At 48.0% G+C, this 19,456-nt stretch overlaps 1 protein-coding gene across 1 annotated transcript in view; it reads right to left on the reverse strand.

The window, feature by feature from the left end:
- The window catches only part of CSMD2 (CUB and Sushi multiple domains 2), a 262,798-nt gene that overhangs the window by 82,796 nt on the left and 160,546 nt on the right, over positions 1-19,456 (reverse strand). The window contains exons 15-25 of the mRNA XM_051638216.1: positions 17,935-18,129; positions 15,294-15,432; positions 14,409-14,596; positions 13,845-14,033; positions 13,530-13,646; positions 9,367-9,582; positions 7,852-8,040; positions 5,657-5,826; positions 4,216-4,372; positions 3,649-3,840; positions 2,187-2,313 (exon numbers count right to left, since the gene is read on the reverse strand). Of these exons, the coding sequence (XP_051494176.1) occupies positions 2,187-2,313; positions 3,649-3,840; positions 4,216-4,372; positions 5,657-5,826; positions 7,852-8,040; positions 9,367-9,582; positions 13,530-13,646; positions 13,845-14,033; positions 14,409-14,596; positions 15,294-15,432; positions 17,935-18,129 (1,879 nt within the window). The remainder of the gene's footprint in view (positions 1-2,186; positions 2,314-3,648; positions 3,841-4,215; positions 4,373-5,656; positions 5,827-7,851; positions 8,041-9,366; positions 9,583-13,529; positions 13,647-13,844; positions 14,034-14,408; positions 14,597-15,293; positions 15,433-17,934; positions 18,130-19,456) is intronic.

Here is a 19,456-nt window from a genome sequence, read left to right on the forward strand (position 1 = left end):
CACCCCACGGGACAAGGGCTGCCTACAGCAACTCACTTCCCCCATTTCTTTGGAAGGAACAACTTGCAGGCAAAGCTTCACCAGGAGGAGAAAGCTTTTGTGTGCTGATCAGAGGACACAGGGGCAAGGCACAGGTTGTCCAACACCACCTGGTTCAGGAAGTCTACTGGGATAGCTGATTTTATTGAGAAAACTGATGTGCTCTTGAGCAAATCCATCTATTCAACCGACCCATTTGTAACCAAACAGCATGATTTTTCTATCTGCCTGATTCTGCTCCCAGCAGGGCTTCATTTAAGAGAAGACAGAGACACTGGTTTAGCAGACACTGGAGAGGAAGAGTTTCATTCTTGCACTCTGACAGACCCAATTACATGCATGAAAATGCAGCAAAAATCAAATTTGGAATTGTGGAGTTATGTATACATATATATATATATATATATGTATAAATATATGTGACAGAGTGAAAGTTCCCCCAGGCTAGCAAGGAGGAGAGAGGAGAAGAGACCAGCTCTGGACTGACAATCTGCATCATCTTTGGTGGGCCATTTAGTCCCAGCTCTTCAGAAAGTCCCCCCTCACATCCTGACTGACCAAGCTGGGGCTGTTTTCCCATCCAAGCTCTGGCTGCCCTAGCCTGGCTCTGCTGTGCAAGGCCAGGCTCCCATCAGGACCTGGCTTCAGCTGCTGAAGGCCTTGGGACATCCTGGTGATGCCCATGGAGCAGCAGAGCTGCAGGACTCTGGCATTAACAGCAGATCCCAGGGCTGCCCCTGTCTCCCTCCAGCCCAGAGAGGGCTCCCTAACTTAAAAGCTGTTAAGTCCCTAATAAACCTCTGAGGATGCAAACTGGGAACATCCCGATATTCTCACTTACACTTCTAGATGAGATAGTGAAAAACATCTCATCTGAGCCTGTGGACACAGCACCACCCAGTACAGCAGGATGAGCAACACCAGTAAGCCCCTGGCTGGCACCAAGGTCCCTGCTGCACCAACCCTCCCCTGCCACTTGTAACTGCACATCCCTGCTCTCAGCTGGGCAGGCAGGACTCCAAGGCAAGTTCCAGTCGTTTTGCAGCACACTCTCCAGCTTCTCCTTCTTTCCCTTCCCTGAGTCTCACAGATAAGCCCAGTCATTTCAGCTGCAGTTCTTTCTGTGTGTGCCTGCGTGTGTTTGCACGTGCACTAAATTAATCCTCTCTCTAGAAGTGCAACCCTTCAACTTCCACAGCAATGAGGTACAGACTAATTTATCTATCTTCCTCTCCTTCCCCTCACTCTCTGCAGATACAGCTTTATTCAAAAAGCTCTGGTGATTAATTTTAATGTAAGTTATAAATGAGAGCTTTATACAATTGTATCATGCGTGAAGAGGATTATTTTTCCAATGGATTACCATAAAAATGAAGTCGCTGAAAATGTGCTCTCTCAACTACCCAGGGATCATCTGTTCTGTCTGAGCTACCAAATCAAGGGACAGCAGGAAGGAGCTGTCACCTCTGGAGAAAGAAAGGATCCCAAGGTGTATCACCAGCCTGGGAGGGGGGCAGGTCTCTCCTACCTACTCTGTCCTATTAAAATCTTCTAATTCTTCAGAATCTTTTACAGAAGAATAACAAAACAAAGAGAAGACTTTGGAACACGGGAAGCTGTCTGTGCAGGCATCATGCTGCCCTGGCTGTGCTCCTTCTCCTGCCTTCCTACCAGGAACCATCCATTACTGAACCACACCAAAGAGCAAAGCTACTGAAGGGAATTTCTGCATTCAGTAAAAATGAAAATACTGGACCAGATCTACCTCCAGCATAAATCCATCGACTAAAAGCACCACTGAGAGGAATGGGGTGGAAAGCACTTACCTTGCACATGCACACAAAAGCTCATGGATGTTATTTTAATACAGTAAAACCACAGGCAGCAACAGCAAATAATCTGGCTTCAGCACTCAGGGCACAAAGCTGCTACAGACACAGGCCACAGAGGGCTAAAAAGCTTAAGAGAAAGAAGAAGTGATGCTGCTTCTGTCCAGCCTGGTAAGGAGATAAACCAGCCTTTGTTCCTTCATTTGGGAGTCTCAGAGTGACTGGGAACTCTCTCTCCTTGCCTTATGTAATTATTGATCTAGGTCTGGGAAAATACGTGGAAAGAAAACCAAGCTACAATAACCTGGCCCAACTCACCCTATTGTGCAACCAGCTTCTGCCTCTATTGTCCAAATGCAGTTGAGATTGTGGTCGTAGGGGGTTGGGTAGCCAGGAGACAGGATCCGGCCCGAGGACTCTCCTTTGATTGTGCCCCCACACTCAGCTGAAAGAAACATATGGGTTAGTGAGAAGATTCAAGACATGTTACGGTTCTTACTTGGCAAGGAGGCAAATCTCATCCTACAGATACAACAGGGAGTATTTCTTGCCATTCAAAGAGATTCTTAAAGCCTACAAAACAAAGATAGAGTCGCTTAATTCAGCTAGAAGACTGGGTTATCAGAGTAACTCTGCACTTCTGTGCACACTCCTGATGCTGTCACAGCTTCCCTCCACCTTCTTGGCTTGGTAGTGGGTCCAGGAGGGGACAGGCAGCATCCTGCTTTGCCCCATCCACACACGTGGGGCGAAAGAGCTCAGCTCTTCTGCCTGTGTCTGCACAGAGTCTGCACAATTCATCAGGGTGACAAAATGAAGAAGCCAACACACGTGTCTGCTAAATGAACCTCAAAGAACAGGGGGGGGTTGAATACATTTTCATCATGTATCCATTAAAATTATACAAATTTCCACATGCTTACACCAACATGACCATTCATACATAGCACATGTACAGCAAATAGGGGAAAGGTTAAGAAGATGCACAAATCACAGAAATCTGTCTTTTTACCTCAATAATCAAGGCTAAAATTCAGCAGAGATCTACAGCACAAAGAAGGGTCCTAATCATGGGAGAATCAGAGTGACAATGTCCGAGCAGGTCACTGACAACCGTGAGAGCAGCCTGCTGGGTTTTGAGATTTCTCAGAGAACTAAGTCTGGAAGGACTTGGCCATCTCCTGGAAACATCAGCTAATTATTAGGTTGTCAAGGAACAGACCAACAGCACTTCATTTTGATACACAGAACTTAATAGCAGAATTTTCCAAGCAAGGAGATACGCTGCTGGAGAGCTAGAGGTGAAAGGGAACTCAAGATAGGCTAAGAAAAGACAGAGGGAATTAAAATGTCTGAGACTCTGGAATCAGATGTCATGTAGCTCTCAAAGAAACATGACTTTGAACTGTCAAATGCCTGGACACACGTTGATGTCTGCCATTATCAGAAAGTGTCACTCTGTTTAATACGTTACAGTGAAAGGACAAGGACTGAAAATGCAGAAGTCTCCTTGCAGTGAAGAAGAAACCTTGTCAAATCTGTGCTCAGAGCACAGTGTTTCATGTTAAAACTGCTCCTAAAAGCTTTGAAGAGATCAGGACTGTCCATTTGAAGAGCTTTTACACAGAGCCCTCATCATGGTCTGTGTTAATGTAGGTGGGTGCAACTGGGATCAGAATTAACAGCACTGGTACCAGCAAAGGAGGAAGAAGGGCGTTCAGTGGGATGCCCACAAGCCAAGTACTTGCTCAAGGATGTTTCCAAGCAAGAGCTGTCTCACCTACACAGGTTGGCAGGGGTTGATCCCAAGCTCTCCGCTCCCCCGTCAGGCAGACCAGCACCCGGCTGCCCCGCAGGGTGTAGCCAGGGTCACAGCTGAAGGACACAGAGCTGCCAGCAAAGTGTCCCTCGTCGTGGACCTTGTAGCCAAACTGTGGGATGCCAGGGTCCTCACATTTAATCAGTTCAAAACCTGGAATGGGAGAAACAGCACCCGTCCTCATCAGATACTGAACAGCCAGGAGGTACTGACACTGCACAGCATTCATATTTTCTTATCCAAATCACTTGCTGGAGAGAAAAAACACCATATCAAAAATACTCAATATTTGAATGAGATGCCAGAACTCTGGCATCTCAGCTTTGGTCCAAAGTTTCTCTGTCACCACTGCCTCATTCACAAAAGAAAAGGTTTGCCAGCACCACTATCTCCCCCACTCCAAATCCAACTGAGACAACAAGATCTTGATGGAAAGAACTGTTTCCTCTTGTCATGCAACTGTGACATGAACACACACCGTCACACCTCTGACCCCCACCTCACAGGCCCGGGGGCCCAAGGACTTACTGGAGAACTGCAGCTCGAAGCCTTTGCTGGTGTTCTCACTGTTGGTGATGAACTCCAGCCACATGCTGCTGGAGGTGCTGTTGATGCTGGTGCCCAGCATCTCCGAGCGGCTGAAGGAGCCCAGCAGGCGGGCAGAGCTGTTGCTGCCATCATAGACCTGGTAGGAGCAAGAAACACACACTGGAAAATGTATTTTGTTTGCTGCTTCAGGGACAGTTCCTCTGAAGCCAGTGACATTATCCCTTGATGAGACTTCATGATGCTGATGTGAGGAGCAGGATCCACACCCTGGAGGACCTGCAGCCTGCTCCTTACACCTGAGCTCATACTGCACTTGGCTGGGGCTTCTGAACTAAGCTCTCTTTCCAAAGATGCAGCACAGCTCCTGGGAAAAACATTTTCTCCCTACAGTGACTCACAGATGGGCCTTGACCCTGCTATCATTTCAGGAAAACACTTTGGTTTTTCTTCTTTTAGATACCACGATTCTCTATGAGGATAAAGAGCAACTTCTCACTAGTGGAGATTGATGGTAACTTTCCCCAGGAGCTGATGAGAAGTTGATGACAAACCTGTTGAGAGAATATAATTTTTTCACAAGCATCATATTCTTTGCATTAGCTGCAAATCTCTCTCTCTTCCCAGTTATTTGGGAGCTGAAAATACGTGGATTACACCTCTCTTGCAGTGCACAAGTATGGCACTCAAATAAGGAGAGTCCTCTGGAAGATGGCTCAGCACATCAGCACACATCTTGTAATATTAATGCCTCCTACAACACCATTTCTTTGTGGTTAATAGAAACTCAGCCTGGATTTGTCTCCTCCTACGTAGAGACCTGAAACTTGTAAATGCAGATTAATCCAAGAATCATGATGGGAATGCTGAAGAGGCTGAGTCTGGAGTTCTGCATTTAAATCAATCTCTTTTTGGGACAAGCCAACTCTGAGTCTTAAAAAAACCACAACAATAATGCTAAGAACCTCACACTTCCTCATGTTTTAACAGTTTCCCCTGTGAAATGCAGAAAAGGACTGAAGTTTAGCTACAAAGGAAGGACCCTTGAAATTCCAACAAATGTCTAAACCTTCAGGGAAACTTCCCAGCAGAAGGTACAGTGATCCAGCAAAGGCACCCACATTTTTAATGGACACAGAACTCGATGCACCCATCTGCAAACTGAAGCCTCAAACAAACAACCAGGCTGAAGTGCAAGGATATTCCCTATTGCCCTAGTGCTGCTGCCACAGACTTGCTCGGAGCTGGGGAAATGACACAGTATGTTTTTAACGTATTTTATATGTAACATTTTTATATAGGTGGTGTTTTCCAGAGGTTAGTCTCATCTAACTCCATGAAATTTTAGAACATCCCTTCCCTTTCAGATCCCACTCCCCTGGGCAGCACAGAAGTGCTTCATTGCTAGAGACAGATTAATTACCTTGAGGACATCTCCTGCCTCCAGTTCAAAAGTCCTGGCTTTCAGCTGGATCCCCTTTCCTGGCTGGGTCTGGATGGAGTAGATGCACTCATGGTTGTTGTTATAGTTTATTGGATAGTTGGGGGACAGCAAGACACCTTGGGTTCCAGTGACAGATGAACCACATTCAGCTATATAAAGACACAAAACTACATTTTAATAACCACAGGTATATTCTAGCCATCCAGCACATGCAGGTGACTCCTCCAAACAGCCACAGTTGCTCACTCCTTCCTATCCACGAGTCCCTCCCAGCACACAAAGCTGCTGGAGCAGAGGGAAACCATCAGGGTACACCTGCAGCTTTCTGCACTGACTCTGCCACCTCTCCTAGTGCACCAGTGAAGCACAAGGGTTAAGTAAGGAAGCAGCTGCAGATACTTTGAGAGAAGGTACTTTGGACATGACTTTCCCCTCCTCCCTGATCGTCTAAGAAAAGCAGGACATGCACTTCAGCAAGATGACCCAGAGATGATGCTGGAGACATCACCACGTGGGATCTGGTCTGAAGCAGCAGCTGGTGGAGGGCATTCCTCCCCTGGACAGGGGCTGGCCAAAGGAACAAACTGCTCTCCCTTCTCTCCTCACTCAGCTCTAGAACAAGAAGCCAATCCACAGTGTCTGGGCTGACTGACAAAACCAATTAAATCTCCTGTGATCTGGAGGCTAAGTCTCCAAAATCATCTCTACCCAGGGTAAGCACACAGATCTGAGTGTGCAGCGGGGACAGTGCAGACAGAGCTGTCACCCTGCCACCACAGCTCTGTGCAAATCACCAGACAGTGCATTTGACCCCTTATTCTTCAAACCAACACATTAATTCACAGCCAGTTGCAGCAGGGAACCAGGAAATGGAAGCCAGTGTGCCCAGTGATGGTGTCTGGGTTCAAGTTTAAAGCTTTGTTATAACTGTTTTTTATTTCCATTCCTCTGATTAGCCTTCTCTGCAACCTCATTATTATTCATGCCCTGAAGAGGCTGCTTGTCACAGCAGGACGATGCAGCCCCGTGACCTCAGTGCTCAGCAGTGCTGGGAAATGCATCCAGCACGGCAGGACTCAAGAGGCTGAGCAAGGAGACTGGCTCTGGCTGGGATGCTCTCTTTGCAACGGCCTCAAAGGTCACTAAGACAGATCAGGACACTCTTCCTAGTGGCTTTTGCCAGGGTGAAAACAGGGAAAAGATCTGCTCTGCCCCATGTGAATGAATCCCTCATGGCCCTGGGCACGTCCCAGGCAGCAGCAGAGCCCTCAGTAGTTTCCTGCTTACTAAATTGTACAATAAAAAATACACTCAATCTTTCTTGCACAGGCCTGAAGGATCCTGCTTCCTTCCTGCCTCCTGTAGCACCTTGCCTCTTCTGCTCTTCACACTGGGAGGGTGCTGGGGGCTGGGCAGGGGGTGCTGTGCAGACCCCTCCAGACAAGAGTGTCTGTAGCATCAGGGACAACAGCCAGAGACCAGCTTGGTTCTTCCTCTCCTCTACCCTTAGCTTTATTCATCAGCGTAAACAGTGGCTGGAGGGGTTGCAAAAAGGACTTGCAGTAGTTTAGCAGGAGCTGAAGGGAAAGGTTTAAGGTGCAAGGAATCCCTGGAGGGTAAAGGAAAGGTAAGGGCCAGAGGGAGTTTCCCAGACAAACGTGCAACCTGCACTGCTTGAGATCCCCCACCCAGCAGCAGCTTCCAGACACCTGCACCATGAAGCTCTGCACCACTCCAGTTCACAGGGAGGATGGCTCACACCCACACTGGTGTTTTACTGGAACTCCCCCAGAGGGATGGCAGGTTCCCCATGGCTGCTTCCCTTGTGTAGTCCCCATGGTGGGGCTGCAGGGACACAGGGCTTCCCCCAGCATGTGTCACCCACCCTGCTCCAGCTGGGGAGAGGAGAGCAGCCCTCTGCCTGTCCCTCCTGTCCCCACACACACTGCAGGGCTGCAAGGTCACAGAATCACAGAAGATTATGGGTTGGAAGGGACCTTGAAGATCATCGAGTCCAACCCCCAAGGTCCCTCCAGCTCCCGCTCCCCCATCCCTGCTCCAACCGCCCCGCCAGCCGAAAGCTGCTGTCCTGGGGGTGGCACCCACCCCTGCCCACCGAGACCATCCAGCACAGTGTAACCAGCCAAGCAAAATGAAAGCACATGACCACCTACCAACACACCTTGGCAGAGGGGAACTCCACACACGGCGCCGCCCCCCGAGGCAGGTGATGCGGGACGCGCCCTCCAGCCGGTACCCCGGGAAGCAGGAGAAGGTGAGGACATCCCCCACCCCGAACTGCAGCCCCTTCCTGATGCTGTAGGCTGGGACCTCCGGCTCATCACAGGGCTCCAAATCATATTCTACAGGGGACAAATGGACAGAACAGCAGGGTGACACCTCCTTCCCTCTTCTCCCAGGTTCCCACTCCCTGAACGCGAGGGATGAGGAGGGAGCTCCAGGTTTTGGTCCAGCTGCAGAGAAGCTCTGCAGAAGGAGCATCCACACAAGACATACATCCCATTGGAGCCATGAAGACCAGCCTGGCTTTCACTCTCAACATGCAGCCTCCGGGGTGACACCAGGATCTTGATTTAAACCAACTCAAAATACAACAGGTCTCATTTCCTGTCACTGTTGTCAGACAAACAAGGTGACATCAGTGGTGACAAAACATGATGGAGATTTTTCATTCCTCCTCTGCTTTAGCCCAAAGAAGATAAACTGATCCGGGTGGGATTTCTGCTGCCTCTACATTACTAATCCTGCAAATGAATGAACACAGCATCCTGCTTGGGGAATGCCAGAGAACATTTAAGCTGCTGTTAAAGGAAAGGTCATGTAGCATTGTGGCTAATAGCCAAGTGCAGGTCTGTCTTCAACCACAGAACATTCTGAAGCAGAACACTTTTGGGGGTTATTTTTTAAAAAAATAACCGATCTACAAAGTACATATATTTAGCTAAAGGAAGCTAAAAATGTAACTAACTCTCATTTTCGTCTTCCAAGATAGGAAAGAAATCTTCAAATACATTGAAAATAACAGTTATCATTAGAGGTAATTCTGTTTTAAGGCAAAAAGCCAACAAAATGGAAGTTAGCTGGAAACTTTCTGACTAGTTTCTAGAGAGTATTGTAGGCAAATCCCACTTCAGAGGCCAGAACAAAGGCGCTGGAAACCTGTCCTCTCCATGCAGCTGGTTTTATTTGCATCTATGGCAACAGTTCTGTCACAGGCAGTGAGCACATCAGCACTGAGCTCCACAATAAAAATGGTTATTTCTCTTCCACATCAGCAGGCTGAGTTTGCAGCCGTTGCCCTCAGGACTAAAAGGTGTGATGAGACAGAGGAAGGAACAGGACCAAGATGATAAACTTCAGTCCGCTAACTGATTGTTTTACAGAGTGGCTTGTCAGGGCAGTCAGGCAGTAAATATTACATTTCCTGAAATGTGAGCCCAGGCAAACACTTGGGCAGTCATTTCAGTAGGACTTCATGTTAAAGGACACAGCTGAGCACCCCGCACGCTGCAGCCAGAGATCGTCCATGCCAAGCAATTATTTACAAGCGCGACGATCTGTTCCGCCCAGGCAAACGTGTCCCTCTTGGAGCCTCTCCCCAACAGCACCACCCGCACGCTCCTTCTCACTGGCAGCTTCTGAAAACCTTTGTCCGCGCCTGTTCTTACCTGAGAAGGTGATGTTGAAGCCCTCATAGGACATGGAGAAGTCTGAGATGAAGCGAATCTGAGCCGAGAAGTTCCCGAAGAGCCCGGCGCTCAGCGGCGCCGGCAGCCGGGAGCCCGTCAGCTGCTGCAGGGGCTGAGCAAAGCTGCTGTTCTCCGTGATCAGGAGGTAGTCGTGGCCATTCTCCAAGTGGAAGGTATGAAAGGTGAAGAACACACCTGCAGAGGACAAAAAAGAGATGGTTTCAGGCAGGAGTGTTGGCCTGGCAGCCCCTCGCCCCTCTCCCTCAGCCCACGCCAGGACTGACGCCCTGTTTCCCAGGGAACAGCCACCCAACTGAGCAGGGAAAGCACTGAAATCCTGGGCACATCCATGTTAGCAATGAAACAGATGAAAAGGTAAAAGAAGGGTATGGTACAAGGCCCAGACCAGAGAGAGGCAGTTGAGGTCTTTGATTCCTGTGCCTTTGCCACACAGGAAAGGGGACGAGAGGAGCTCGCTCGAGGGAGGGATCAGCAGCAGAAAGGACAGAGCCCCGAGCTCAGAGGAGTGTTTCATTTCAAAAGCATTGACCTCCAGATGGATCACAAGAGCTACAAGAGCTGTAGTTGTAAGGACTTAGAGACAAGAAAAACAAGTATGTTCCAGAAGGAATTCATACCTAGAAAAGCAGGACTTAAGGCTACTTAAGTATCAAGGTCAGAGAGGCTTTTCAAGAAGGTGAAGTGTGTCAGCAGTGACTGCAGGGACCTCCTCGCGCCAGGATGGAATGCTGGGCCCCAGAGGTGGGAACAGGTGGGATCACTCAGAGACAGATGCAGGTTCCCTCAGCTGGAACTGGCTCCCAAGCCCTTCATGTGTGTTTCCCAAGGGCCGTGTCATGCAGCCCCAGCACCCTGGTCCTGCTGGGAGGGGGCTTCTGCTGTCCCCTGCTTGTGACCCAGGACCTGCTGTCCCCTCCAGAGCCCGGGCTGGGAAGCAACTTGTGCAGCCACAGGGTGGGTAGCCCAGGTCTTGCCAGCCCTAACAGCTCAAAGAAGCAAAGAGAATCCTACACTTCTATCCACATTATACCGACAAAAATAAAACCTGTGACAGAACCAGCTACAGAAGGAACAGGCAAACACAGGAAAACTGTTCTGTCTCTTCTTCCCAATTCAATTTCAAATAGTTGAAACATTTTGGTGAGCAGGCTGTGACCTTGCTGCATTTGTAAATGAAAAAGAAAGGAGTAATGGATTACTTAAAATATCTTTCACACCCACAGACACAAAACAGCAAGTACTTCAGGCTTTTGCAAAAGCCTCCAGCTAGGTGATTCTTCATGCTGGAATTCAAACGCAAATTAGAAACACTTATTCTCAGGAAAACAATCCCTTCTGCAAAGAACAACAAATGGCAGTAAGAGCTTTCAGAGAGCAAAGGGCCCTGCACCAGAAACCCTGTCACATTACCATCACACGGGAAGCAAAAGCAATGCCTGCCATAAAAAGAAATAAAATAAAATAAAAAAAATTTAAAAGCCTCTTTGAACTAATACAGCTTCTTCATCCAAAGATCTTGGCACCCTTGGAGCACCCAGGGGCAGGCTCCTGAGCTGAACTGCCTGATCACTCCTCATCACCCCCTGAGCTGTTTGCTGAGAAACAGGCTCCTCTGTGCAGACACCAGTGCTGGGATCTGGTCCTCATTAGTTACAGTTTGAGCCCTACCTCCTGGCACACATCAGGAGTGCCCATGGCACGATCAGGATATTCCATTTGAGCCAGTGATTAACACCACAGAGACCACCAGCGTGGGGAGACGCATGGGCTGCCCTGCTCTGCATCCCATCCCTGCCAAAGTGCAGCATCTGCTGCTTCAGAAGCAACACAGCAAATCTGTAAACCAGGATTAGAGGAATATCCTCCTCCTTGCTCCCCATTAATTTCTGCAGATCAGGATGAGACCAGTCTAGAGACTGATTAAAGCTCTGGAGCATGAGATTTGCTATCCATCCCAACAGTTCTTTGTCAGCACCAAATTATAATTCTGAATATTCCATTTATCTCTGTCTATCCAATTTATTTTTGAAGGTTTACTGGTCACATGTCAGCAGTTTCCTTCCAAGAACTGAAGGACAGAAAGGTTGGTAACCAATACAAAGCTTTTCCCATGGAAATCCTTGGATTTGGAAGCAGTGGGACTCACAAGACATCTCAACAGTCCTGTTCTCTCCCCATCTTTGTCCCAGCCTTGCAGCTCATTGCACCTTGGCATCCTTCAGTGTCCCAGGCAGCACTATTTGTGTCATCACCAAAAGGGCCTTGACTTTGACATTTTCTTTCTTACACCCAGATGAATATTACCTGCAGCCTGACAGAAAAATGTTACTTTCCCCTGCAGAACTCCACAAAGGCAGGAAACATCTAACAGGTTCCCTATGCTTACTATTCTTGCCAGCAGTACAGTGAATTCAAAATAGATCTGACCTGTTTTGGTCTGAAAACTTGGTGAAACACAGTGAATACAAAACGTCTTCAGTTTGCCAGTTAAGGGCTGTGTGACTGTAGCCATAAGGACTAATTACAAACCCATTTTAAGGGATTTGTGACCCTGATTGAACCTCTGCTCTGCACTGGAATTTACTGTGGCACAAAAAGTCTCTGCAAAGGCAGGTGGTTGTTGGGTTTTTTCCCCCATTCTATGTCAAAGAAGCAACAAAACAAATTATAGGGAAAAGAAATAACTTTGAAGTTCTCAGATTAAAAATATAGTCTCTCTTTAGGCACTTAAATGCCTTTCAAATTAAGCTACTTTTAAACTCAAATTGTAGAGCTCGTGAATTCATAAAGTAAATCGGTGTCTGCAGTCACATAAAAATAATTACTTGTAACAACCAACTTGTTTCAATCAGGGGACTTGTGTGCTGGCCACGTACAAGATGTTCATAAAGATCTGGGAGTGAATAACTCGAGACCTGCTTTTATGATGCAGATCTTCCTCAGCCACTGGCTTGGCAGGGAAGAGGCTGGTGGACAGAGAGGGACAAAAAGCCCCTCAAATTGTCTACCCAAATCTCCACTCTCTGAAAATGAACCATGTTTTTCTGAGCCCTGCCAAAAGACCTTCTCATATTGGCATAAAAGCACACAGGCCATCAGAGCTGCACTTTCTCACATAAAAGAGAGTCAGTTTGCTGTGTTGTGCTTAGCTGCAGGATAATGCAGTGCCTGGTTGAAGAGCTGCAGCCAAGGCAGAGTGGATTAATGAAGAGTGGATTGCTGCTACTCCACAGAATGCTTTTCACAGCATGTGATGGTTCCCTTAATGCACTGTGCTGCTCATTGACAACTTTATTTGCCATAATACAAATGGTATTTGCAAAATTGGCTCATGATAGCTCCTGTCATGCTGGTATCTGGTATGAGACAGTTATAGAAGAGTGCATAAAGTTACATGAAAGGTTTATACCCTTCGTGCTTATCCCAGGCAGATCCTGACTGGATCAGGAGAAATTGCCTCCCGCCCTCGTACATAAACCTTGCTCCCTAATCACCAATGAGACATTTCCTCCAAGACAAAAGATTGGCCTGTGCTGCACGGGAGACTGGACTAAACAGACCTGCACTTTGCCTCTGTGCTGGCAACACTCTGAGCTAGCAAGGAAATGAGAGCTGCAGAGATGATTTACTACACACTTCCACCTCTCCACCTGTGAATGTTAAATAGATAGTGACCCAGCACTGCAAAGAAAACTAAGGCTGAAGGTACTATTGAGTACCAAACGTGACTGCAGTGGTGTCAGCAGCAGCTCCCCTTTCCTCCGTGTGGCAGTGCAGCAATCCCAGCTATCCAGCCACCAGCTGAACCTCCCAGAGGACACTGCCACAAAGGGATGGAACCGGGGATAACACCTGGTACATGCTCTCAGATCTGGAGACTTGATATGGGACCATCTTTCCTTCTTAATCCTCTCCACTTGAAAAGGATTAAGAGGTGTGACACCAAAAAAACCTCTGAATCTTGTCAAGGGACAACGTTTGGGTGGTGGCAAGAATGGTAACTGGCCAAGCACTCATACCCATCACTAGTGAGAGACAAGCTCTTAGTTTACACAGAGGCACTTGCCTCTCACTGACCACCAGCCTATCTCTAAAACCACTCTAAGCTAAAGGTTTCTCACCTTTTCCATGAGATGCTTCTATTGTCCACGTGCAGTTCAAGTTATTTGGATAAAAGTCAGGGAAGCCTGGGGATAAGATGGTACCACTGGAGCCACGAATGTAACCTCCACACAGAGCTGCAAGAAAAAGAAGGAGAAAGAATGATATAACTCCAAGCCAGCTGGAAGAATACAAGTTCTGAATGTCAAAATAAAGCCCCACCCATCAAAATCAAACAGAACACGCTGCTCAGACGTCACTGGCAGCTGCACCATTGCTCCTTTGCAGCTGAAGCTCTGGCCATCTCCTGCAGGTGTTCCCTCTGCCCTCCTTACCCTCACAGCTGGGCAGTGGCCGGCTCCACTGGAAGTTGGGCTCACACTCCAGGGCTTCACTGTCACTCAGGGTGTAGCCCGAGTCGCAGCTGAAGGTGACCAGGGCTCCCACGTAGAAATCGTTGCCGCGGCGCTGGCCGTTCACCGGGATCCCCGGGTCCAGGCAATGGTCTGACTGAAGCTTCACAGCTGTGCCAAACAAACCCAGGGGTGTCAGAGCACACAGGGGCTGCAGAGCCTGCTGCACAGGGCAGGGACCAGCCTGGGGGAAGGCTCAGCTCCTCCTCAGAGCTTGAAGTCCTGCTGATTCTCCCCAAAGTAGGAGGCTGAAACAGCCGGAGGGACTCGACTCTGCCTCCCAACCTCAACAACATTGTTAAAATAAAAAATTCTAAACAACCAAAAATTCTAAACAACCTGCTACTTGAGTTGCAGCAGGTTCACCCTCTCCAGTCACCATACTGGTGCTAACTGGGGGCAGAGGGGAGATGGGAGTCCAAGGGGCCTAGGACTGAGCCCCTGAGCTGGGGCAGAGCATGTCCTGACAGCAGGAACCACACTTACTTTCATAGCGGATCTGAAAGCCTATGTCAGAGTGGCTTTTGTCAGTGGTGAAGAGGAGGTAGAGGTAGTTGCTGGTGCTGATGAGGAACTGGGGCACCTGAGTCCCATCATAGACCCCTATCAATGGGGAAGAATAGGACCGGCCATCTCGCACTTCCAGGGTGTCGTAGTTCACCTCTGTCTTAAATCTGAAAGGCACAGAAGAACATGTCTGTGAGAAACCAGCACATCTCATTTGTCTTCACTGCAGTCCTGAATGTGCTCTCATGGCCAGAAGGCAGCACAGGCCACGGGCAACATGTGGGTACATTTCTACTGCCTGTGCATCTCACTGAGAACACCTCGTTCCCCTCCCCTTCTGGATTCTTCCTGATCCTTCTGCTTTACCTGCTGAGACCGAGCGGGTCTTTGCAGCAGCAAGTATCTTATGCTACATGAACAACCACTTCAAAGACCAGAGAAGTGGTCTCAACCAGACCTGGGTTCAGAGCAGCATGGCCCTCCTCCAACAACAAAATCCAGGGCAAGCCAAGAGACTTGGCAGTGCTGAGGCAAAGCCAGGTCCTCCCCAGCAGCCGGAGCACAGGGAGCTCAGCCTCCCAAAACTTGTCCTACCTGTGTCTAAAGCAGCACTGCAAAATAGCAGGAGTTAGTCAAAACAAGAAGGGGAAAGGCATCATTTTCCACCTTTTCTTCTCAAATGAGAGGTACATTTTCATGTCTTGTCAGGAGTGAGTGAAAAGAAGAGACAAAGAGAAGCTCAGAGGCAAACCCAGTGCTGAGCGGTTCCTTCCCGTTCCCTCCGGGGTGGCTGCAGCTCCACCCTGCAGGAACCACCGGGAAAGAAGGCAAATGGGAAACTTGGGAGGAGTGCAGAGTGAGCACCTGTCAAACGTGATCTTGATGGGGTAGCCTGGCTGGGCCTCTATGACCCAGGCACAGCTCAGGGAGTCCTTGTAGAAGCCAGGCCAGCCAGGGGACAGGATGGTTCCACTGGGCGACGTCAGGTGGCCCCCACAGGGCGCTGGGGACAAGGAAAATGACACCGTTCAGATGGGAGCATCACAGAAGCTGTGGTACCATCAAACAGAACCCTCCCCACCAGGCAGCACTGTCCTGCCACAGAACAGCTCTCGTGCCTTGTTGTTTCACAAGTTAAAAGTAAGCAGAACCAGATGAAATAACAACACTGGCTGGTGAGAAACTGCCTTTTTAGCTGAGGCTGAAGATGGAGCAGCCTGCTGCTGTGGCTGTGGGAGGCAGCAGACTGACCTTGTGCAGCAGCTCTAAGGGGACAGGATATCATAATAATTACTAGATATAAAACCAGAGAAAACTGCAAGGTCAAGTTTGCATTTCAGGAGCTGCAGGTGCCAGAAAATCTTTCCTAGTTGTGGAATTGAGTCATGTCTCTTCTTTCACAAGGGACATCACAAGACTATGGCATTTATTCCACACTCTGGTCCCTTGTGCCATCACCAGAAGCTAAAGGCACATTATAATCTTTTCTGGAAAAAGGACACTGGATCTGATGGACCAGAGGTACAAAATCCTACAGCCCAAAATAACTGCAATGTGTTGTCCTTTAGAAATCAAACAGGATGGAAAAGTGTGTCTGTTCCTTGTGAGCCTGTGCTGCCCCTGCTCACTTTGCAGGATTCAGCACCCCAGTGTTTCTCCATCTCCCAGTCAGTCAAGTCACTGGTGCTGGTCACACAGGTCCCCCATGGCAGTGTGACAACATTCATGTGACCTTCAGGAGCTCCCACGGGGCAGACCAAGCCTCTTGTCTGTCAGTGGAGTCCTTGCAGACCAAGGGGACCTGCTGCTCCAGAGCAGTTGCTGAAGCACCAACACTGGTGTGAGCTTTGCACAAGGGCTACAAAACATCATACTTGACATGGCCTGAAAACACTGCTGTGAATCTGGGCTTAAATCCTTCCCTGCTGATCTGAAGGATGCCAGATCAAAGCCAATTGATCTCAACTGGATCCTAACCAATTAGTCTTGAACAAGAGGCTCCCTTCTGCCCCAAAGCTGCAGTTTTCTGTCAGGACTTCTATCCATCTTTCAACTCATTTTTAAGTCTGTTTCTTTCCCATTAATTCTTTTCAAGCACTAAACAGTACTTTAGATCTATATACTTTCTTCTTGTTTAAAAAGGCTAATTAAAAAGTACACTTAACCGAGTGCATGCTGAAGTCAAAGAAATCACCACTGTGATCACAAGGAAAAAAGCACAAGTTAATGGCCTAAGGTTATCAAAGCTTCCAAAATAAAATGTGATTAAAAGTGCACCATTTCATGTATGTTTCCCTTCCATACTTACAGATGCATAAACTTAAAGGCTGGTGAAAGTAATGGAAAACTTGAACCTATAGACATTTTATTGTCAGCACCTTGCAAAAGAAAAATTAGACAAGAATAGAAAGCCCAGCTTCTTGTTACATCAAAGTCATTGAACACAACTGCTACCTTCTTCTTGCCATCTGAAAGACAAAGGACTAGATTGTGTGATTTCTGCTGCTCAGCCACTTCAACAATGCATGACCAATTACTGCAGTTATTGCTCAGTAGTACAGAGCTAATTCCCAGTAGCACAGCCCTCACTGCTCAGATTGCTGGGAACACCAGTGCAGGGCATCAGTGCCCTGAGAATGGGGGGCAGGGGAAAATTCTCACTTCTAATGAGCTCTTTCCTCACTTCTCTTTTCCATAGTAAAGGCATTAAAGGACTAGGAAAAATCTTTGGTATCTATGTTTAACCCATTGCCCTCACTTCTGGGCTGACTGTCACAGCTGCTGTGGCAGAGAGGTGGGAGTTACACAAAACTTCTGGCTCTCAACTGCCAGAGCCCATCAGACAGGACTGACAGAGGCTGAAGGTGTGTGTGGGTGGGTGGGTGCTGGCAGCACTGAGCTCACTTTTCACAGGACAGAGCTGAACCTTTTGCTTCTTTCATTATATAAATATCATACATTTAACATGGAACCAAAAATATGGACAGGAAAACCATTGCCATGTATCTTCTATTCTCTGTTCTTTAATTCCCTTCATGACAAGAGTCACAGGGAAGCTGTTTGTCATCAGTCAACCAAAGCCTTTTATTATTGGTCTAGAAAAACACCTCTTGTAACAAGAACTGACCTAATAAAAATAATCCCCATCATCCATTTCACACAAAATTAGAAGCAGAGTTCAGTGCTTGTGACTGTTGGACACAGCACTTGTTCCTAAGCAAACTCTGTGTGCAGACACCACCTTCCAGCACTGTGGAAGATCCTGGCCATGACTGAGAACTCAAGTCCAACTGCCCTTCAGCTCTCAGCAACAAATGCCTCTGCCTGGGTGATGGCAAAAGGCCTCCCACGAGGTCAGCACTGTGCACCTTCACTATGGAACATCTGACTGGGACCTTGATAGACAAAACTACTGCTCTGTTCTGCCCAAAGGCTGCGAACACCAGGAGATCATTCTCCCTCCAGGGTGCACGTACAGACTAGGAGGAAAGACGATACAATTTACCTTCACATCTGAGCACTGCATTATTCCAGACCACATTTCCATCCTTCAGGATGCAGGTGATGGTTTCTGAGCCATGGGTCCTAATGAAGCCCTCATCACACAGGAAGGACACGGAGCTGCCCAGCTGCAGGCTGTCCCCAAAACGCTTCCCGTTCACTGGCACGCCAGGGTCAGGGCACTCGTTGTGCCTAAAGGCTAAGAGGGAAAGAGAAGAGAATAGTGAGTAACTTGTTTGCCCCACCTCTGTCCAATTAAAAAATTAGGACGTTGGACCACAAACAAAATGCCTTTCCTACAGAGACAACAGCACTTAACTTGCCCCTGGACAGCAGAACTTCCTGCAGGGAAAACCAAACAGCACGGACTAGATTTTGGATCATGATCATCCCAGCAAAGCTGCTGTGCTCCTCACAGACCTGTCAGCCTGGGCCAGAAACCATGTCAGCACCCCTGCTCTAAACTGCTGAGACACCCAAGTGTGGGTTCCCACTGTTCAACTTCTCATCTAGTTGAACTGGCCTAATTTTTGATGTTCCCTGTCTCTACTACAAGTGTTCATTTGCAGCCTCCGAGAGGGAGGACGAGATTAACACCACTTGTAGAATCACATAGTGGTGAAGGCTGGAAGGGACCTTAAAGATCATCAGGTTCCAACCACTCTGCTATGAGCAGGGACACCTCCCACTAGACCAGGCTGCATAAGCCTCATCCAACCTGCCCTTGAACACCTCCAGGGAGGGGGCACCTGTGTACCTAAGAGGTGCTGAGATACAGGGGCCAAAAAAGAGCCTGAAGAGCCAAATTATCTTGTTGGCAATCACTCACATATATTGTATGCAAATACTCAAAATAGAGATTTTTTTAAACCTCTAGAAATACCCCAATGCATGAGTCAGCATAGAGGGAACAGAAATTAACCATTAATAAGAAAAAAATGAAAGCTTTAAGGCCCTGTGGTTAAGGATAAAGGTCCTCTCAGCATGATCTGTGACTGCCTACCATGTAGTCCCTCACCTTGCTTGTCACCATTACCAGGATAAAATGAAGGACACACAGCAATTACCTTTCCAGGTGTTGCAAAGTTGCCCATGGATTGCACAGACACACAGCTCTGGCTAAAGCTCTGCCCTTTTCCAGCAGTTAAAAACTAGGCCAGCCAACCAATCAGAAGGGAAGGCTATAGCCCTAATTCCCCATTAAGTACACAATTATGTACTACATCTTCATATGCTGGGAGGTGGTCTTTAGAGATGAGCAGCATATCAAAGATTCAAGCCTCCAGATTAATTACACACACGTGCTTTTAGTATCTTTGACGCACCTGAGAAAATTCAGAGGAGCTCTGGGTTTCCTACAGAGCATTGCTGCTCCTACAGTATCTTGTTCTCCCCAGTGCTGAAGGGGAACAGGCTGGGGCTGTTCCTCCTGCTCTTCCAACTGCCCCTGGCAGCAAGATGTTGTCTCCTCTCTCACATTTCAGCTGAAGGAAAAAGTGTCTGAGGAAGACCCCGGAGCTCCCTTT

The sequence above is a fragment of the Apus apus genome, chromosome 21 (genome assembly GCF_020740795.1).
Source record: "Apus apus isolate bApuApu2 chromosome 21, bApuApu2.pri.cur, whole genome shotgun sequence".
Lineage (NCBI taxonomy): Eukaryota > Metazoa > Chordata > Aves > Apodiformes > Apodidae > Apus > Apus apus.